The sequence below is a fragment of the Heloderma suspectum genome, chromosome 2, assembly GCF_057233095.1.
Source record: "Heloderma suspectum isolate Gila_16-S chromosome 2, 16-S_ref, whole genome shotgun sequence".
Classification (NCBI taxonomy): domain Eukaryota; kingdom Metazoa; phylum Chordata; class Lepidosauria; order Squamata; family Helodermatidae; genus Heloderma; species Heloderma suspectum.
Window position 1 is genome coordinate 133,319,626 of NC_139459.1, and position 22,752 is coordinate 133,342,377.

Below are 22,752 nucleotides of genomic sequence, written 5' to 3' on the forward strand. Positions count from 1 at the left end.
AAGAGCCCTGTTTGAAACCCTGGAGAGCCATTACCAGTCAGTGTAGACTTCACTGACCTAGGTGGACTCTTGGTCTGATGGAACGGGCAGCTTCTAAACAGGGAAGCAGTGGTAATGTTGAAGTGTGGGTGCTTATCATGATAGTTGCTACACCCCAAAAGAGGGTCCAAAGATGCAGGCAGCAATGTTGATCCTTACCAACAAACCAGTTCTAGCAGTTCTCATCTTCAGCAGGTGCTGGTCTTTTGTAAAAAAAGTATGGGTCTTAATGGCACAGTCAAGGCCAAGCCACCCCAAAATACTTTGCATTACGACTGGGATACCTCACAACCAGCGGAAGTGGGTGGCTCTGATGTCAGTGGGGTGGTAGAAATGAAGTGGAAGAAAGCTGAGATGGGAGAATGGGCTTTACCACTTCAGATGGCAGATGAAGTACCACATTCTTGATTATTCTCCTACATCAGGGGTGCAGAACACTCAGCCCGCCAGGGAATCTCCCCCGGAGGGAATTGCCACAGTCCAGTCTGAGACTGGAGATAACAGTGGGGATTTACCTACAGGCTACTGTCCTAGGTAGGCGCTGTGCAAGGCCTGAGACTACTGGTGCTGGGAACAGCCCCTTTCTTTACACTGCTGAGCATGGAAGGCCACACCTATTGGTCATCTGGCCCTCGGAGGGCCTGATGGAAGACAATCCAGCCCCCTGGAAAAGGTGCTACACTTTTGCCCTACATGTAGGCAAGAAGCTAGCACAGCAGAGAGAGGCCTACCTGCAATCTGAAGTGTTACCATCCTTTCTACCACCTCAGCATTCTACTACCTCATTCTGCTGCAGGCATAGACCAGTTCATAGTTCCATGTGGGTGGGAGAGGGAGTAAGGATCTCTGAAAGAGAATTCTCAACACGTCCACCAAACTACAATTCCCAGGATTCTCTGGAAGAAACGATGACTCAGTGACCTGAAATCATTATATATTTGTAGTGTAGGCAAGGCACTGTATGTAGGGATCTGGCTAGATTGTTTAACGTATTGTTATCGTTTTTATAGTTTAACACTAGAGATACTGAAAGGTCAACTCGTCTAGGGATTTTATGGGGAATACTGATTTATGCTCCAAAATCATAACTGTTCGGGGGATTTTCCATGAAAAAATAGGCCTGAAAAGATATCATCCATCCCATCACAATATACCCCAGTACTGCTTATCTGACAGAACAGTGATTTACTGGTTGGACTAATGAAATATTGGCTGGTTTGCAACCGTAAGGATAAGACAACTCTTCGGACCACTTGAGCACAAGCTTCTACTGTTTTGGGTGCAATCCTATCCAGATAGTTGCCGGTCTCCAAACTCAGAGGCTGCCAACTATCCTTTGCAAGGAGGCGGCTGGAGCACAGACCGGATCCTCTGCTCTGGCTGCCCTGCTTTTTGGCTACTGGACTTCAATTTAACCTGTCTAGGTGTGGCTTCGGGGAGGGGGAAGGAAGAAACTTGGGAGACCCGATAGAAAGCTGTGTAAAGCAGCTTCCAGGGTCTCCTCCCCCCCCCGCCCCCAGGACCATCCCCTTTTCCCCATCTCTGCGCTCCATTTCTGAGCATAGAGATGTAGCTGGCGCAGAAAGAATGACATCGGCTATGGGGCGGGGCGGGGAGCACGGTTTCTGGCCTCCGAGGTCAGTTTCTGGCACGGTTTCTGGCCTCCGAGGTCAGTTTCTGGCACGGTTTCTGGCCTCCGAGGTCAGTTTCTGGCACGGTTTCTGGCACGGTTTCTGGCCTCCGAGGTCAGTTTCTGGCACGGTTTCTGGCCTCCAAGGTCAGTTTCTGGCACGGTTTCTGGCACAGTTTCTGGCCTCCGAGGTCAGTTTCTGGCACGGTTTCTGGCATGGTTTCTGGCCTCCGAGGTCAGTTTCTGGCACGGTTTCTGGCACGGTTTCTGGCCTCCGAGGTCAGTTTCTGGCACAGTTTCTGGCACGGTTTCTGGCCTCCGAGGTCAGTTTCTGGCACGGTTTCTGGCACGGTTTCTGGCCTCCGAGGTCAGAGCCTTGGTTCCAACCTCAGATCCCGGAAACTGAACAATCCTATGTCCCTCCAGACGTTGTCTAGGGGCCATAGGATTGCTCTCTTAGCTGAAATATAGGCATCTGCATGAGGGGAACTCTGTCCCACTGAAATGGAATCCAGGTGGCCTGCAGGCCCCTCTGCAATAGACAGTGGGCTGTCTGTGTGTGGATATCAGCAGCAGCATCAAAAACCAACTAGACTCTCTGGATCCCCTTTAGACTTTTAAAGCTGAGAATAACATAAAAGTATTTCGAGCAATGCTAATACTTATCAATCTTCTTTTTAAAAATTATTGTTTATGAATTTTATTTTAAGCTTCTTAAAATGCATCACATTGTAAAAAGGTACAAACATATCCGAAACAACACAAGAAATCATGAAGTTCAGAATTGCATTGGTCACAGACATCCAGCACACTGTTGGACAAATGTAAGCCCTTGTGTTTCAGTGGATTTACGCACATCTAACTCTGCTGGATGGTGGCCATTTTCTGGGTGTATAATATACAAATGGATACATATTGCATGCTTAATACATTTCATAGGTGTGTTTCTCTCACAAGCCAAGGTGCTAGGGTCATATAATATTAACTAAGGGCTCAATCCTGTGTGTGTTTAGACAGGAAAAACTCTTACAACTCCCAGCCTTCCCCAGCCAGAATGGCTGGCTGGGGAAGGCTGGGAGTTGTAGGATTTTTTTCTGTCTAAAGATGCATAGGATTGCACCCTAACTTTCAAAAATAAGCACAGCAGAGGATACCACCCACAATATTCCCTCTTATTTATACCCCTTATCTACCCCTGATGTTGGTCCTCTACAACAGTCATGGGCAGACTTCAGGCTTGAGGATCTATGTTGGTTTTTGCTAGCCCCCACAAGGTCCATGAGCTAGACCCAAAACTACAGCTCAGCGTGGTCAGGGAGTGTGAAACCAGATGCAAAACACTGGCTCAGGGGTGGAGTCAGAGACCTAGAACACCCCATGAGCCATACATTGAGAGGACCTGCATACACAAGTGCAATTTCACACTGGAGTTATTATCACTGATCAGGATTCTGTTCTACCTTTTGCCACTCTCTACTGTACAATACCTTCCTCCACTTTCTCCTAATATACTCCAAGCAGTCTTTATAAAAACACCATAAGTCTCCCCTGCTCTCTTTCTCGCCTTCAAAGGAAAATGACCTTTGTTTAAAGAAAGCCACCCACTGGAACGTCCTACTGTTGGAAGAAATGGAGTGAGCTCTCCCTTTTTTGTAACAATACCTTGTGTATTCAGCAAATATTTTGCAAGATCAATCAACTGAAATTTCTTCTGTATCTCAAGTTTTACCGTGACAAAAATAAATAAAACTGTAGCAAGATGATAGTTCATAAATTATGCTTCAATAATTAATATTGAATTAATGTGAAATATGACTAAGGGGCACATATTTATAGAAAGCTCAAAAACAGAGATGTGACTGGGTTTCGAGTGTGTGTGTGTGTGTGTTTGCACTATGGTATAATTCTCCTATTGGAAATTGTACTATTGTTTCCCAGAATGCTGTCAAGCCACCCCAGAAGCATCTTTCATTGTTTGCCCTCTGGAACAGCACCTTCCCCAACTTGGCAGCCTCCAGATGTGTTGGAGTACAGCTCCCTTAATCACCAGACAGCATGGCCAATGTAGATGACAGAAGATCTAGTCCAGTACATCTGAAGGCCATCAGGTTGGGGAAAGCAACATCATTCCAATATGGTGGGTCAGGACACAAAAAATGAACAAGTAGCATTGTGGGCCCCTATCTAAGCTGGCCAGCAACTTATTTATGCTTTACTTTCGGTTTGAATGACACATCTCCAGTGGATTCTCTTCACAAAAATGTTTGGGAATGTAAAACTGACAGCTGAGAATGTTGTCCCCAAATGAGCTTGAGCTGGTTCTTCTCTCCTGGTTCACCTTGACCTAATTTCTTACCTCTTCAAAGGGATAAAGAACCACTGCCTACACATTGGACATACCTTTTCCATCTAAGTCATGTCTCATTAGAGATGAGGAGGCAACTTGCCCCATCATACTCTGTGGACCTGCCCTCTCCAGTAAGTTTGCTTTGCTTAACACAGTTGTTTTCAAACAGTGCTCCTTGGAAACTCATTCTTCAACCATGGTGTAGAAGCAATGTGCTGCCACTTTGGAGCACTGGATGTGTTCCAGGGTATACTCTTAGTTCACACAGGGACAGTGGTGAGGCCCAATAGGCCCAGCCAATGCTCTGTTGGTGTGGATGTACTGTGCACCCTAGAACCATTTACAAGGAGGGGGGGTTCCATTGTTGATGTGCAAGGGTTCCTCAGCTCAGAAGTCAACATGGAAAGGATTCCCTGAGGGTGGACAATTTGAAAGCCAAGGTCTTCATGCAGCCTTCCTCAAGCGGGTGGGTTCCAGATGTGTTGGTGTGATGAGATATGGAAGCAAACATTGCTCTTTTGGCTTGAGGTGAAAAGCTGACATTCTATAACCTGATGGAGCTGTGTGACTTGAATGTAACATGGAAAATACGTGAGGGCGCACATGGAGCTTGAAGTAAACAAATAAAAGCAAAACTTTGATGGTCAATGCATTATGTGTCTGCTATCAATGGCTGTAGGAATAATCCTGCTGTCCCAAATACACAGAGAATGATAAACACCCACAGGAAAACTCTGTCAATCACCATGGCGACATATTTCCAGTCGTCTTCCACCTGCAACACACAAGACGACATATTGGATTTAATGTATGAGGGATTGAACAGATTCAGTGGTCATATAGGAACACAGAATCACACTGAGGCTCTGTTGAGACAACTGTTGTACTCATTCTACGCTGACGTTTTCAGTCACTGTTTTGTGAAGATCCACAGGGAACTGGGACACTGGAAAGGATCCACAGATTTTGCTATCACTTGCTAAGAGGAATTCAACAAGCTTTGCTGAAATCATGTGGGCTTTCCATACCAACATGGTTTCCACTTAGAAATGATTAAATTAGAGAACTTCCCTCCTTCTTTATCAGATGTCTCCCATCTTCAAATTATTTTAGGTATCTGTGTTTAATTTAGAGTTCCAAACAACACTTGCACAAGCAAGGATTGACAAACTTTTAAAGCAGCCTTCTCCAACCTGGCGCACTTCAGATATGTTGGACTGCAGCTCCCATAATTGCAGTCAAGTCCCTTTGATTCATCCACACCCATCTTTGTTGTTGGCAACTGGGGATGCAGATGGAATCAACCAGATCCACATTTGGCCCCCAGGTCTGCAGTTGCTGGTCCTTCTCTTAAAATGTCTGTCACGTATCTGTCAGAATTCTTGTTCTGAGGTAGACAATGTGAATAGGTACTGCGCACCCACCACACTATTTCTATCATCACCCTGACCTTCTCTCTAGTACAGCTACTCATGCTGGCTGAGCTACTAGATTTCTCACTGTTCCTCTTGCGGGGGACACCATCAAAGTTCCCATTATTCTTAAGGTTGATCTTCTTGATGAGGTCTGTGCAAGGAGCAGTATGGTTATCTGCTCTTCATTAGGAAACTTTCCAATAATTCCACTATAGCAAAGACCCAAATCTGGGACATTACACTGTAGTTTACTCATCCTATTGGTTAATCCTGACTTTGCTCCAAAGCTGCAATTCAACCCTATATGTGTTTTGTGTCTCTCTCAAGATGGCTCCTATATCCCCATGCATCAGCATAGCTCTGCAGAATTCAATAGAGCTTCATTGATTGAACAGCATCTTGGAATCAGGGCCTCACGCTCTGCAGAACTCCTAAGTGCATACTCAGTGAGTTAATACCAAAGCCAATGATCCCCCCAACATGAAATATTTATCAGTTTAAATAAGCAAAGCCATTAGCACACTTGCTGAGTCCTGTTTTAAAAGCGATTGTTCCCTTTGTTTACTTCCAAACATAACCCTACAAAACAATGTTATTTAGCTAGCAAAATGCCCACCAAGTGATGAGAATGCATAAATAGAAGCTCTGCTGGTTGCTCCCCACCACCATGTGCCCATCTTCATTTAGTTGTTTTATCAGCTCTTCGTAGTTTTTAATTATTTTTAGCTATTTTAAATCGTTTTAAATTTCTGCGTGTTTTAATCCCTTTCATAAGAGGCCTTCAGTCTTTTTCTGAGGAAGGCGTCTAATAGATAAAATAAGTACATCTTCATTCTTCCAGGCAAGGCCAGTATTTGGGGTTCAGCATTGTCAGGCACCAGCCATGGCCATGCCACAGAATGTCCCCCCCCACGATGATTCCTGCTCCTGCTCCCCCCCCCCTTATTGTCTCTGCCTGTTCACTTGCCCAGTCCAGGTAAGTGAGCAGTGGGAGGAGGGAGACCAACAGCTTCTACACACCTTGTCCTTTGTCTCATTCCACTGAGGGCACCATGCCCAAAGGCCCCCAAAACCTGGAATGGGCACTGCTTCCAGTCACGCTAAGTATGGCAGTCTTTCCCCCATGTCCTTAGGGGCAGGTGTGTTGCTTGCAGGGCATGCAAATAGGTCAGAGATGAGGCTGGAGATTGGTGGTCTGGTTGCTGATGTCACAAAGGCAAGTGATATCTCCCTTAAGTAGGACAAAGTAGGGAGAAGGGACTTTTGGGTGGGCTCTTTTCCAGGTGGAATGTTGCAGAACCCACCCCAAATGCAGTCAGCAGAGGGGATATCTCCTGCCAGTACTAGGATAGTGGTGCAGGAGATGGACAGACCAAGAGAGGTGTGGGACACTACTGTTTTTTAGACACATATGAAGCAGGGAAGGGGTAGAGGGGCAGACACCTTTCAGACCCAGTAAGACAGCCTTCCTCAGCCTGTTGCTTCCAAGTCTGCTGGACTACAACTTTGTAGTCCAACACATCTGGTAGGTGCAAGGTCGGAGAAGGCTGTAGCAAGTCAACACATGAAATGTAATCCAAAAGGAAGGTTCATCCCACTTTTTTGAGAATAGATCTCTCTGATATAATCACAATGTAGACTCCATACAGATGACCACTTACCAAGTGGTTGCCATGGTGTGTTCCTTACTACTGGTTTAAGCCACCCACATTGACCTGGGAAGTGGTGAGGAAAATCTTACCCAATTTCTACGCTTGATTTGAGATCCAGGGAAGCAGGGTGTGAGAAGACCTTGCTCACCACTTGGCAAGCTGAGACATATGACTGGCTTACCAAATGGTTATATGCACACCATAGTAAATTACCACTTGGCAATGGTTGTCAGCAGGGGAGGCTGGTGGTTCTAATTTCGGTGGGGCAGAAATTCCATTCTGGGTTTTAGTTACAACCAGCCCTAAGTCTAAAGGTGCTCCCCAAGGTGCTGGACCCATTTTGGGGATAGGGTACAGCACCTTGGACAGCACCTTTAGGCTTCTGGCTGGTTGTAACTAAAACCCAGAATGGAATCTCCACCCTGCTGAAATTGGAGCCACCAGCCTATCCTGGTTATCTGTATTTACACAGTACTAGATTAACCTTCCTTTGGAAAAACAAAGGAGTCTCTGCTTCCTCTCTAATTTATTCAACCGTCATCCTTGCGTTGGCAGGAAAAAACTAGGACAGAAAGATTCAGGATAGGGTGCTTTAAAGCAATGATGGCCAACTTTTTCAACAGGCTGTTGTGCTCCTGCTCACAAACACTCTTTCTGCTTGTTGCACCTGTAATCCAGTTGGCTACAGATATTGTATTGCACCTGTGGCAGTAAAGCCTCTAGCAGTAATTCCTTGAGCTTCTATCCATGAACAAATCAACTGCTCCGGAAAGAAACCTGTTGGTAACAGAATGTTCACAGTCCAGCATCTGTGGGAAGGGACAGTGGTAAGTATGAGATTTAAAAGGGTACACAGACAGTGAGCTGATTCGCATGCAATGAGAAGCCAACATGGGCGAATTTCCCTACAGGGCTTCTTGTTGTGGTGGCAACCATTTTGAATATTCAGAGCGCACCATAGCTACTTATTACATGCGAACCCAGTGAGGGTTGGTTGCTGAGGTGGCTGACAAGCCACCCAGAACCCACAGGCTGTTTTAGAGTTGCAGGTTGGCTTGTCAACTACCTTTGCCAGGCTCGCACATAACGAGATGGTACGGTGCACCCCCATCACACCCAGAATATTCAAAATAGTGGCAGCTGCCACAACAAGAAGTCCCGCAGGGTAATTCACCCGCAGTGTCTTGTTGCTACGTGTGAACTAGGCCCCTGTGTAGAGGAGGAGCTGTGAGGGAAGGCCAAGGAGGAGAAAGCCAAATGTTGGGGCAACCCTAACACATAAGGGCTGTAAAGATCAAATTGCTCAGAGGCAAGGGAGCAAGTCAAGCAAAACTTAGTGCATGCATATCCTTAAGCAATGTTCTTTCTAAAATAGAAAAGACTTTCCTTCTATGGATAATCCTTGCAAGGCTGCTCACATTAATTCGCAGTCCCTTCCCCCTGAGGTACATCCTTCGTTTCTGTTGAAACCATAGGAAGTTTTTGTCACTCAACAGCTCCCAGAGTAATTGCATTATTTATATGATGGCAGCTGTTCAAAGATCCGACTGAGATTTACATCCCAGTATATAACCCGCATATAACCGCATATAACCCGCAGCCTATATAAGCTTCAGGAAGACACAAAACGCCAAATGCTTCTAGTCTAAATACATAAGACAGATGGGTAAGATGAAAGTACCTGCATTTCATAGTAAGGGTATTGAGGAAACATAAATCTCAGCTGCAATTCTTAAACACTGGAGACTGCTATTGTCAGGAACCCCAGTGGCAGGACCCAGGGCTCTGCCACAGAGGAGGAGAAAGAGCAGTGGGGCAAGCTGTGTAGCTGCTGGACCCAGACACAGGCCCCAACATCAAGCCCCCCCTAGCCAGGACACAGCTCTTCAGATGTTGTTGGACTCCAATTCCCATCAGTCCCTGCCAGCATGGCCAATAGTCAGGGATGATGGGAGTTTTAGTCCATCAACATCTGGAGGGCCACAGGTTCCCCATCCCTTCTGTAGGCCATGATCGTGGAAAGTAGTGCCACTGCACTTACATGGCACCAGTAAGAACATCTGGTGCACATCTGGCTGAGTCTTGGGCCCTCTGCCATTGTTGCTGGAATGCCCCAAGGTTCTACCGAGGCCTTTTGAGCTCTGAATCTGTAAACAGCTCTTCGGACCAAATTAAGAACCCTTACCTCTTTGGTCTCATTCTGACGCCTCATGTTTTCTGCAATGAACTGAACGCTGTTAATGACCTCTTTGACCTCAGGGGAGCGTTCTATTTGTTCAGCCACCCATTTTGCAGACTGGTGACTCAGCCTCCTCTTCTTACCCGAGGCCAGTTCACTGGGCTTGTCACAGTGGCAGCACCTGGGCTCATTGTAGACTTTCAGTTCCCCGGAGTCATCAGCCTTTTTCTTGCTGGATGTCGTGGCACCCTCTTTGGGGGTTGTTTTTTTAGGCTGGGTTTCAACGTGTTTCTGTACGGGCCTCTTCATCATCAGAACTTTGGGCAGGAGATGGAGGAAAATGGTCTTGACCCATTTGGGCATACTGTGTGTCGTTGGAGTCCTGTAGTGGATGTTCAGCACAAAGACAGTGACGACAATAGAGAGGGTCACAAAGATCATGGTGAACAGCAGGTATTCTCCCACCAGGGGGATTACCAGAGAGGTTGAGGGGATTGTCTCTGTGATTACCAACAGGAACACAGTCAAAGAAAGTAGGACAGAGATGCACAGGGTCACTTTCTCTCCACAGTCAGATGGAAGGTAAAAAACCAATACAGTCAGGAATGAAATGAACAGGCAGGGCATAATCAGATTAATGGTGTAGAACATGGGCAGCCTTCGAATATAAAAAGAGTAAGTTATATCAGTATAGATCTCCTCACAGCAGTTGTACTTGATGTCGTGCTTATAGCCAGAAGCATCGACTATTTCCCATTCGCTGTTCTCCCAAAGGTCGTTCATATCTACTTTGGAACCAATAATTAGAAGGTCAATTTTTGCTTTGTCGTAAGTCCATGATCCAAATTTTAGGGAGCAGTTCTGGTGATCAAAGGGGAAGAAGGTAATATCCATCGGGCAGGAGCTTTTAAAGATGGCAGGTGGTGTCCACGTGATGGTGCCATCGTACTTGAGAAGAGCTTTGGTCCGTCCTTCAACCTGGAAATCTCCAACAGCACTGGAAATACAAACACAAGGCAGTCTTAAGTTTTGCTGTGCAACGTGACAGCAACACAGAAGAAATGTTGTTATTGTTTTTAAATGCTTTAAAATGATCAGGAATAAGAGTTCATACTTATTGTATAGCACAATATCAGGCTTCCAAATTTTATCTGCTGGCACCCGGATAAACTCAATCCCATCATATTCCAATGGATTCCATTGCAGTTTATAGTCATTCCAAATCTAAAAAAGAGAAATAATGAGTGTTTTGATCCTAGAACATTCACCCTGTACCTGCAGCTTCATTCTCAGAGTCTTGATATGGCTCATACATCTTCCCTCACCCCATGCCTCTTTGCTTCGAGCATGTATTATTTATGATGCATGTAATAAATAAATAAATAAATAAATCTGTGAGTCAATGTAATGTAGTGGCTAGAGTGCTGGGTTTGGTGTGGCAAGTTCTGGGTTTAGATCATCACTCCACCATAAAGATCATAGGGTGGCCTTGCTGTGAAGATAACGCCACGTATGCAACCCTGACCGTCAAGCTAGATGTTCTGAAGCACACAGCTGCCACATGTCTAGTTCCCCTTTCCAAACATCTGATACAAGTTACCATATTTTATATCTTGTTCCTGGAAGGGAGGACACAGTAGGCAAGGCTTAGATGAAAACAAGTTGTTAAAAAACCCCAAATCAACTTCTTTTTACATTCTCCTTTTTTCCTGTCTCCATTTACCTTTCCCCCCCTTCCTTCTCCCCCCTCGCCCTTTCTACTGGGAGCCTCTAGGGACAAACTGGAAATGGACTACATCTCTAAGGATGCAACGTTCTGTCATGATGACTTTCCATACACATTTCTGCCTGCAGCAGCCAATACTTGGGAGCAAGGGCAGCAAAAACAGGATGTGATGGCATCAATACATCAGTACATGGGCAGTCACACTAGATCATATCTTGCTGGGGATGCTTAGAGTTGTAGTCCAGCATATCTGGAGGGCACTAGGTTGGGGAAGGCTGCACTAGATGATATGGAGGCACCAGGAGAAGGAGAAAGGATCACACCCACACCTAGTTGCCATTTTTGGTGGCAACAGTACACTTGCCACAATTTCTAGTTTGGCCCTGACTCCTAGGAGAAGGTTGGACAGAAATGTGATAAACAAATTTGTGACTAGATAACCAGATTTTGACATTGTTGGTATAATACTTTTCCTGTGTGTATGTAAACACCTCACATTTAATTGCCCATTATGGTACACATGCAACTAAAACAACAACAACTAATAACGAAATGTATTTAAGAAACCCATCAGTGGATTTTTGAAGAGGATAACACATGGCAGAAAAAAGAGATCCTTATGTTTTTTTAATTAGGAATGTAGTGATCATCTCTAGATAGATTACTGTTTCTCTTTACCGGATTCTCTTTTGGATCCTGATCCTATCATAAACACACCTGCAAGGCCCAGCACTGCTGTACAATGCACCCCAATGCCCAAGGATTCACTTACATGTCGCAGCCAGAGATTGGTTTCCATAATCTGATTGACTTCATCCTAGAGACAGAAAAAGGCAAATGTTTTACTCCAGCAGATCTATTATAGGACTAGTCCACATGGTCCCCAAAGGTGTAGGAATCTGTGGCTATGCAAATGTTGGTCTCCAGCCCCCATCAGCTCCCAGCCAGCATGGCCAGTGGTCAGTGAAGATGGGAACTGTAGCCCATCTCCCTTTTGTTTCTACTTATCTGGGATATCTCCTGTATCTACTTATTCTGTATATGTTGTCAGTGGTGGCCCCTGCAGTTATGGAATGCTCCCCCCATTGAGGTCCACCTGGTGCCAACACTGTCATCTTTTCAGCACCAGGTTAAGACTGTCCTCTACACCCAGGCATTTGATGGCATATGATGGGGCATTTATGTCAGTTGATTCTACCAGGTCCAGTATCTTATTGCAAATGTTTTAGCTGTTTAAGGGCACAGTCCTATCCAGATGCCCGTCAGCCTCTGAACTTGAAGGCTGCCAGGCTTTCTATGCAGAGAGGGAGGAGCGTGGAGGCAATCTTCACCTCTTCACTTCTCCCATTCTGAATTTTTACTAGATGGACATTTTTACCTATCTCGCTAGGGCTCTGCGGAGCAGGAGGGAAGGAGACTGGGGAGGTCTGGGGATAGCTCATATCCCCACTTCCTAGGTCCCCTCCCCTCCCTGCCCACAGAACCACCCCCTTTCCGTCCTCTCTGAGATTACCTTTGCAACATCAGAGAGGCAGCTGGCGTGGTTCTTTCCACGCCAGCGGCGAGGGGGAGGGGGCGGGGAGCTCAGACTCCTGGGTCCGAGCTCAGAGTTCTGCCTCCAGCCTCAGATCCAGGAATCCAAACTATCCTATGGCCCCTCCAGATGCTGTCTAGGGGCCATAGGATTGCTCTCTAAAGTCCTTTATATTTTGTATGTTAGAGATTTTATATTATGCTTATTTATTTATTTATTTATTTATTTCTATACCACCCAATAGCCGAAGCTCTCTGGGCTGTTCACAAAAATTAAAACCAAAAAGCACACAATAAAACAATATAAAATATATAAAACATTAAAACCACAGTATAACAATACAACCACAATAAAACCTAGCAGCAATGCAGGGATTTAAAATACAGATTCAAAACAGCAAAACTAAAAGTCTAGAAAGCTAAAATGCTAAAATGCCTGGGAAAATAAAAAGGTCTTCACCTGGCGCCGAAAGGAATACAATGTAGGTGCCAGGCGAACCTCACTAGGGAGCTCACTCCAGAGCCGGGGTGCCACAGCAGAAAAAGCCCTCCTCCTAGTAGACACCTGCCTCACTTCCTTTGGCAGGGGCTCACGGAGAAGGGCCGCTGACGATGATCTTAAGGTCCAGGCAGGCACATATGGGAGGAGGCGATCCTTCAGGTAACCTGGCCTCAAGCCATTAAGGGCTTTGAATGTTAATACCAGCACTTTGAATTGAGCCCGGAAATGGACTGGCAGCCAGTGCAGCTGGAAAAGTACTGGCGTAATATGAGCTCGCAGGCCAGTCCCTGTTAACAAACTTGCTGCTCTATTTTGGACCAGCTGAAGTTTCCGGACCATTTTCAAAGGCGGCCCCACATATAACGCATTGCAGTAATCCAGACGAGAAGTTATCAGAGCATGGAGAACTGTAGCTAGGCTATCTCTGTCCAGATAAGGGCGTAGTTGGTATACCAGCCTAAGCTGATAAAAAGTGCTCTGTGCCACTGAGCTCACCTGTGCCTCCAGTGACAGTTCTGGACCCAAGAGCACCCCCAAACTACGAACCTGATCCTTTAGGGGGAGTGCATCCCCCTCCAGAACAGGTTGAATATCACCTAGCCGGGCAGACGAACCACCCACTAAAAGTACCTCCATCTTGTCTGGATTGAGTTTCAGTTTATTGGCCCTCATCCAGTCCATTACCATGCCCAGACCCTGATTCAGAACAGCCACTGCCTCACCTGGGTTTGATGAGAAAGAGAGGTAGAGCTGGGTGTCATCCGTGTATGATGGCACCTCAGCCCACACCTCTGGATAACCTCCCCCAGCGGTTTCATGTAGATGTTAAACAGCATAGGGGATAAAATAGAGCCCTGTGGAACCCCATGGCACAATTGCCATGGCACAGAGCAATAATCCCCCAGCACCACCTTCTGGAATCGGCATCCAAGTAGGAGCGGAACCACTGCAGTGCAGTGCCTCCAACTCCCAACCCAGACAACCTATCCAGAAGGATACCATGGTCGATGGTATCGAAAGCCGCTGAGAGGTCCAAGAGAATCAACAGGGTCGCACTCCCCCTGTCCCTCTCCCGGCAGAGGTCATCCCACAGGGCGACCAAGGCAGTTTCTGTTCCAAAACCAGGCCTGGAGCCCGATTGAAATGGATCTAGATAATCTGTTTCATTCAACAGTGCCTGGAGCTGTCCTACAACCACCCACCGCTCAAGCACCTTGCCCAGGAAGGGGATGTTGGCCACTGGCCTATAATTGTTAACATCCTCTGGTTCCAGGTTGGGCTTTTTCAGGAGTGGTCTGATTACCGCCTCTTTTAAAGCGGCAGGCACCACTCCCTCTCTCCAGGAGTTGTAATATGATGAGTGTTTTTTGTAAACCGCCCAGACAGCTTCGGTTACTGGGCAGTATAGAAATGAAATGAAATAAATAAATAATATTTGCACACATGCATAAACATGCATGTTTACCTGGAGACCAGCGCGGGTTTATTTACACAGCTGAATTAGCAGTAGCAATGGAGCAGCAGCCGGAGGACTGATGAAACTGTGAGACTCCTCTGGGTTGGCAGTCAAAGGCATTCATCCAAGGTGCCATTTAGCTATGAAGCTCGCTCTGTGTCCACACACATGCCAAACGCCCAGCCAACATCTTTCAGCCTAGCCTACCTTACAGGGTTATTATAAGGATAACACAGGAGGACCAGTACACACTTCCCTGAACTCCTCGCAGGAAGGGTTAGCTAAAAATAAAATAAATAAATATAATGTCTGCAAAAGGTAACCTGAAAAGCAGCAACACGCACATGCCTAAAGTTCATGCACACAATTTACTTGGGAATTCTCTTGCACAACCTGCTTTAAACAAATGTGAGTTGTGCAAGAGCATGCCTGAGCTTTCGCACGGGCCTTCTTGTGCAAGTTGATTTCCCAGTGAATTGTGCCCATAGAAATGCAGCTAGAAGCCTAACCTGCAAGTAGTTTATACTTTCCTTATAACGTGTAAGACAATGAGGTTGAAAAAGATTGGGGAGGCTAATTCAGCAACAATTAGTGACAAGATGGTATAAATCACTCCTGTGATTTGTTAAGGGACTGACTTAAAGGAGGTAGTCCCATTCTATGATTCTATGAACACATGTTTTAAAATTATATAATGCTGGCTTTGCTGGCTGGAGAATGCTGAGAGTTGTAGGCCTTTTCTCTGTCTAAACATGCATAGGATTGTGCCCTAAAACAAGTATGCAACTCAATTTATACAAAATAAGTTGTTCCAAAGATGCATCTTTAACAACATTATTAATTGACAGTACATGGCATAAATAAATAACCATCACTCCCATCATTGTTTAATAATGGGATTCATAACAACGGGCCATATCTCACTGCACATTTTGTCATATTTCTTCTTTTAACAAATGGTAAGCCTGAGGGTCCATAAGTGAACTTCTGAAGAACTAATATCTCTCTGTGATTTCATGGATATCTAGTTTAGTATCTGTCTCAGGGGCCCTTCATACATTACTGCTTCCCCATAAAAGCTTTCAATGCAGTGATGGTCAGTTTTTTTCTGTTCATATTCTCATTCATTTTAAGACAGATACAGAAACAATCAATAAAGAAGGGATAGCCAGTAACTCACAAGCACTCTAATACGAGCAAAGGGCTGGATGTGCCTGATCTTGTCTGAACTCGGAAGCTAAGCAGGGTCAGCCTTGGTTAGTACTTGGATGGGAGACCGCCTGGGAATCAAGCTTCCTGCATTGAGCAGGGGGTTGGACTCGATGGTCTTGTAGGCCCCTTCCAACCCTATGATTCTATGAAACCAAGGATCAGTGGGAGCGCTAATATCAGTGCTGTTGACCCTAGCAGAATCCCCCCTCTTCTTCTTCTTCTTCTTCTTCTTCTTCTTCTTCTTCTTCTTCTTCTTCTTCTGTGCTCTATATGTGGAGAGTGGGGACAGATTAGAGCTTCTTTAAAGATGCATCATGAGCCAAAGCTCCACAGGAGCTCTAATATAAACACAGAGCTCCATGTGTGCAAGGACTCCCTGTTCTCTCTTATTGTGGGAGATGCTCAGGGTATACATAGGATTGTCTCCATTGCATGCATGGAGCATTTCACCAGCCTCATGGGAAAATCCTCTGGTACACAGGGTACTCCATGCACTTTGGAGCTGCTATGTGTGTCCGCTGGAGCCATCAGGTCCGGGCCACGTTATTCCGTGTCTGGGATTCTAGACTGCAAAGCACAAAGTTATCTGGGTGGCACTGCAAATTTAGCCTTACCACATTTGCAAGCTGAGTAATTGCCACTTCAAAATACACTGTAACTGGATCGGACACGTTCTCCACAGGTCTGATATACTGGTTGTAACGGGAGAAGAGTTTGTGAAACAGCCTTTCTTCAGCTTTACATGCCAAGCAATCTATAAAGAAAAAAGAAATAGTGAATGGAAGCAGGCACTCAACATGGGGCAAGAAAGTGGCATGAGAAAAGAGAAGCGCCCAAACATTTGAGTATTTGTTTAGACCAGGGGTGTTGAACCTCTTTCAGCCAGAGGGCTGAATTCCATTTTGAAGATGCTCTTCGTGGTGGGTGGGGCTAAAGGCAAAAGAGGTGGGCCCCAAAATGCCAGCATATTTTAGCTTAAAGCTCTTACAGACAGTAACTAAGCCTTGGGAGAGGCATGACGACCTTTTAGAATAGGAAAAAACTGCACAAAAGCCAGGAAACCTCCAAACAATCAGTGCTCAGGGGAAAGGATTGGGTGGGGTATGGGGGAAAGGGGCATGGCCACCTGAGGAACCCCATTGGCTAGACTGGCTGGAGCTGATGGGAACTGATGTTCAAACCATCTGGAGGGCACCAGGTTGGGGAAGGCTGTTCTACTGTGATGTGTTGCACATGGGGCTGCCTTCAAAAACTACTCTGAAATGGCCATTTTGGTACAAGACACAGCTGCTTAGGCTGCTAACTGGCACCAGGCATTGGGAACATATCTTGCTGGTGCTCAGAAAGCTTTAGTGCCTCCTCACCTATTTCCAAACACAATGCAAAGGGGTGGCAAGCCTGACATGCCTTAGGACATCTGTAACTGAAGGAAGGCCTACTCCGACATCAACCTGCCTGTGCACTTAGGTGAGCCATGGAAACCCTCTTCCGGGTGCACCTGCTATCTGGGTGGTGGGTGGGAATTGGGAACAGGGCCTTCTTGGTTGTGGGAAGTCACTTCTGGAACACTCTCACCTGGAGAAGGGTTTCAAATGACAGTCATAATGTATGGGTAGGTTCATACTGGGAAAAGTGCTCCAACGGGTATTTCGGTCCTGAGCCATGTAAAGCTTTATAGGTCAAACCCAGCACTTTGAACTGGGCTCAGAAATGTACAGGCAGCCAATGCAGTTGGGCTAGAACTGGTGTTATATGTTCAGACCTTCTGGTCCCCACTATCAATCTGGCCACCATATTTTGCACAAGATGCAGCTTCCAAACTGTCTTCAAGGGTAGCCCCATGTAGAACACATTGCTGTAATCTAAATTGGAGGTTACCAGAGCATTGACTACTGAGGCCAGTTTATCCCAGTCCAGATACGCCACCAGTCAAAGCTGGTAGAAGGCACTCCATGACACTGAGGCCATCTCAGCCTCTAGTGACAAAGACAACTCCAGGAGAACCTCCAAGCTATGAACCCGCTCTTTCAGGGGGAGTGCAACCCCATCCAGAACAGGTTGAGCACCCTCCATCTGGTCAGAAGAACCACCCACTAACAGCATCTCAGTCTTGTCTGGATTGAGCTTTAGTTTATTAGCCCTCATCCAGTCCATCTGATTCAGCATATCCACAGCCTTACCTGCTAAGGAGGAAAAGGAGAAATACCAATGGCAATCCACTCCAAAACTCCAGATGACCCCACTCAATGGTTTCATGTAGATGTTAAATAGCATGGAGGACAAAACTGACCCCTGCGGAACCCCATACCAGAGAATCCACGGGGCTGAGCAATATTCCCCAAGCACCATCTTCTGGAGCCAACCATCTCAGTAAGAGCAAAACTACTGCAATACAGCACCTTCCATTCCCAACTCAGACAGTCATCTCAGAAGGATACCATGGTAGATGGTATCGAAAGTCACTGAGAGATCAAGGAGAGTGTACAGGGTTACACTGTCCTGACACAGGTCATAATACTGGGCGACCAAGGCTGTTTCTGGGCCAAAAGCCGGCCTAAACTCTGACTGAAATGGATCCAGATAATCAGTCTCATCCAAGAGTGTGTGGAGTTGATCAGCAACCATCTGCTCAAGGACCTTGCCCAGGAAAGGAACATTTTCCACCAGCCTAAAGCTGTTGAGATATTCTGGGTCAAAACGTCATAATCCACATATAAGAGGGAGGTATCAGCAGGATTGGAGGACCCCTCCAAGGTTTGCAAAAGTACAAAAAATCTTTAATGGGGGAGGCACAAAGAACAGCCCAATGAGGACTGAACATGCTCATTGGTGACAAAATGCTGACTAACTGTTGGGTGAAAACAACAGTTGTTTTCAAGGGTGAATGGAAGGGGCTATTCTGGAGGAGGGCATGGCTGGCTGACTGACACAGTGAACAGGAGCACACCATACTGCAACATTTTGTTGCAAGAGCACATCGTACTACAAGATTTTGTTACTAGTCATACCTGTAGTTTCTTGGTGGGCTTTAAAAAAACCCTCTTAGCTGTCCTGGAAATACATGTATTGAAGGCAGTGCTCAAATTATGGGAGCAAAGGGGGGCATAATGAAATCCAGAAGGCCCACACCATATCTGCCCCCATTTTTAACCAACTCATGATCCGCCAAATGCCTTCTAAGAACGGTAACCATCAAAAAAATGGTCTGGTCCCCCTCTGGTCCCCTGTATTATTTTAATCTGTCCTTCCCCTGATTATGTTTTCTCAGACTGGGTTGTGGCTGCAGTTGTCTGTTGCAAGTTTTACTTTATGTTGGTGTTTCCTATTCTTTAGAATGTTTGGTGCTGTTGCTGTTTTACTGTGTTTTTACCATTTTTAATACCGTATCTATTTTTATTATGTGTTGTACATCGCCTTGGGAGGGCTCTGCCCTGAAAGGTTGGCCAAGAAATATTTTAAATAAATAAATAAAAATAATTAGAGCATGGAGGGAAGGACATGCTATAAATATATTAAGGGTGCAATCCTATGTGGTTACCTGGCAGCCTCTGAACCCAGAGGTTGCCAAGAATCCAATGCAGGGCAGGAGGACAGTGGAGGCGATCTTTGCCTCTGTGATCCAGCCGCTTTGCATTTCTGCTAGACTGGTGATTTTGCCTTTCTAGCAGTGGCAACTCAGACAGGGAGGGGAGGAGACTGGGGTGGCCATAGGATAGGTCATAGTGCAACTGCCCCAGTCTCCTTCCCTCCCCACCCCCAGGAACGCTGCGTTTTCCCCCTTCTCATTGCTCTGTTTTCTGAGTGCGGAGAGGTAGCTGGCGTGGTTCTCTCCACACTGACTATGAGGGGGAGGGGAGCATGGTTTCCTGGCTCTGAGGTCGGAGCCAGGAAACCGAACTATCCTATGCCCCCCTCCCAGATGCTGTCTGGGCGGGGGGCATAGGATTGCTCCCTAATTGAATAAAACTGGCAAATGTTACCTCCTAATTGTGTGCGTGTGAGGCTGCTGTCAAAGGCATAGGAGCAGCAAGAAACACTCTACGGCAGGGGTGGGCAACTAAAACTCCCAATGGCCCTGGCTAGCATAGCTGGCGGTGAAGGTTCATGGGAGTTGTAGGCCAGAACCTCTGGAGGGCCACACGTTGCCCATGCCTGCTCACAGGCTCCCTTCTCCTCAGGGAACCGCAGTGCTGCACCTGTAGCTTCAAGAACAGCAAGACACATTGTGACCACAAAGATTTCTTCCTGAAAGTTCACTGCAGTGGTGCCCAAATAGCAAATTCATTAGTGATTCACCAGAGCTTTGTCCAACCTTGCCAGGATGGCAGTGCAAGCACAAGGGCTCAAGGGATTTCATTTCTGGCCTGGTAGGGTTGCCAATTGACTAGGAAGCCAAATGGGCTTGGCTTGCTCCTGAGCATCTAACAGTGGTTTGATACGTGGGCATCAGCAGGTGAAACACTTTCATGGCACGGAGATAAGCGTAACATTTTTCAGATAGGATGGCCAACTTTTAGAAAAGATGTCAAGACACATGTTTTAACCTGGCCTTTTAAATGGCCTTTAGTCATCAACACTTTTAATATTTTAATGATGGTTTTGTTTTTATGATGTTTTTATTGCTTTTTATTTGTACAGATAAGTGGTTCAAAATACAAATAAACAAACAATTCCACTGCCCTCTGCTCCTCTCTCAGGAACATGATGTGCAGGCAGACATTTATTTGGCCATGCTCACTGGGAATGATAGGCGATGTAGTCCGACACATCTAAAGGGTACCAGGCTGGGGAAGGCTGATGTAAGAAATGTATATCCCACATTTCCATTTAGATGAAAATAAATCCCAAAGGTGGCTGTTATTGCATTAGCACAGGAGATTCTAGCACTATTCAGATGTGGCATGAATGCCTGGAGGGGGAGAGGGGGGATGCATGTACCTGACCTCTATGTATTCTTACAATTGTATGCGCAGATGGCTCTCTCTGTGTGCGAGGAAATCCTGGGTTCCTGACTGTGTGGAGTGAGCCCTCTATGCACACAGTTGTACCTCATGTGGGTGGATAATGAATGAGTGGAGGTTAGATGCCCATATAGCTCTATTCCACCCCCCCCTCTACCTGTTCATATAACACCTGAATAGGGGTTCATGTTTATCTCCATGCTGCGAAAAGCTTCACCTCCAGATGGAACTGTTGGACGCACAGATGCAGACCAGACCTTTTTTGGGTCAATTGACAACCCTACTCTGGAGAACAAACAAAGGCACAGGAGTCCCAACAACAACAAAAACGCAATTCTGGGCCAGGGTCTGGATCTGACAGATCAGTCTTGACCTCCTTGTTAGAAAGAAAAGTTTGGGAATTGCTGACTTACAAAAATGAGCTACAAGTCAGCTGTCATGGTTTGTGGGTGTGAGTGTTTTTTTTTTACAAGCCCTGCTCCTCTGTTTTTAACAGCAGGCTAACAGGACGCATGCTGAAAAAGAGCTTTGTCTGCTTACTTTTTTGCACATCGGTCTATTGTCAAAGGCAGAGGAGCAAAGCCAGTAAAATGTTGGCAGCCCTAACTACAAGCATGGCAATGAGCTTTCTCTTAAATCCAGTCACAAGAGGAGAAATTTTGCATTTTGCCCAGCAAGGCTGACCACAGTTTGTGCAGCACTTTAGTATGGGAGCCTGTCAGTCTCTCTCTTATTCCCTGCACTTTCCTTTCTCTTTGAACATGGTGATGATTCACAAAGTGGCATTGACAGCCAGATGCTATGCAGGCTTACTCAGATGTAAGTTCCACTGAGTTTGATAGGCCTTTCTCCCAAGTAAGTATCCAAAGGATTGCCCCTATAGTCAGCATGTGTGGTTCAACCAGAGGCCAACGAGACTAATGATACATTCCAATATAAAGCGGCTTCATCTTTTGAAATAACAGTTTGCAGTTGATGTTTTATTACAGGCTCTACCTACTTTCCAGCAAGATAAAGCTTCCCCCCACACCATTTAAACTGCAGTGAAGCGAGGAAAAAATCTCCCTCTTAAATATAGACATCTCATACTTTGCTTCAGTAAAGAAGGCACCCTCTTTAAATGGAGTATGTGGGTCACATACCTAGCAACATTCTAAATAATAAAAACACAGACAAATCTTTTCTTTCAAGCTGGATCCTAAAGGATTAAACAAACAGTATTACAAATGACAAAAGAGAAAAATGGGGAGGCAGGAGGGGGAGAAAGAAGAGAGGGAGAAAGCAAAGAAAAAACAACTTACCTTGAAGCAGGAGCACATTTGCCCACAAATAGAAAGTGAAATAAAGAAACCACAAGCATTTCTGCGAAGGCATTGTCAGAAGAGTACGGAGGCTCTCTCTTTCAAGACAGAAATGTGCTTTGGATAAACAAAAGACCGGGAGGTGAACAAGACCCTCAGATCTTTGCTGCTGCAGTGGCTCTTTCAGTTTGGCATCCAGAACTGCAGCCGTACCCAGATGATGGCTTTAAATAATGTACCATCCTTTGGGGTCGGGGGTGGGAAATCTTCCAGAGATGAAAGAGTTTTACTATCATCAAATTAAGAGAAGGCAAAATTGACTGATGACAGTGGATTCATCACATTTCACAAGGGTGTGTGTGTGTGTGTGTGTGTGTGATGTGTGAATGAGAGAGAGAGAGAGAGAGAGACTGCACAGCAGAAAGGCAATGTAGTGCAGGAGCACATCCCAAGTATCGCTTGGAGACTTGTGCAGTACTGCAGTGTTGATCAGACTCAGGGATCTCTACCTTCTCAACTCCAGCTTTTAATTTGTCTGCAGAGATATTGTGGGCTGTGGGTGGGTTGGCAAGGTGGCCCCTTTTATTACTGGCTCAGCTCTTGAGCCCTTTTCAGAAGCCTGACATACAGAAATGGAAGCAAGTGAAGCCTGGCCCAGTAGAGAGATCAAGTGATGAGGAAAGCTTCACATGCTTAATTTCTGCATATTGAGCGGCTGATGAGAAAAAAAGGTGGCAACCATGCACCCAGCACTTCTATGGGGGTATCTGTTATCTATCCAGTCCCTTATATCAGTGTC

At 45.9% G+C, this 22,752-nt stretch overlaps 1 protein-coding gene across 1 annotated transcript; it reads right to left on the reverse strand.

Moving 5' to 3' along the window:
- Positions 1–4,668: 4,668 nt before the first annotated feature.
- On the reverse strand, positions 4,669–22,026 carry CHRNA6 (cholinergic receptor nicotinic alpha 6 subunit). The gene is made up of 6 exons (XM_084834801.1): positions 21,954–22,026; positions 16,306–16,445; positions 11,761–11,805; positions 10,377–10,486; positions 9,269–10,259; positions 4,669–4,791 (listed from the first exon to the last, which is right to left on the reverse strand). Exons 1-6 carry the CDS (start codon positions 22,024–22,026, stop codon positions 4,669–4,671), a joined length of 1,482 nt encoding a protein of 493 aa, XP_084690927.1.
- Between the last annotated feature and the right edge of the window lie 726 nt (positions 22,027–22,752).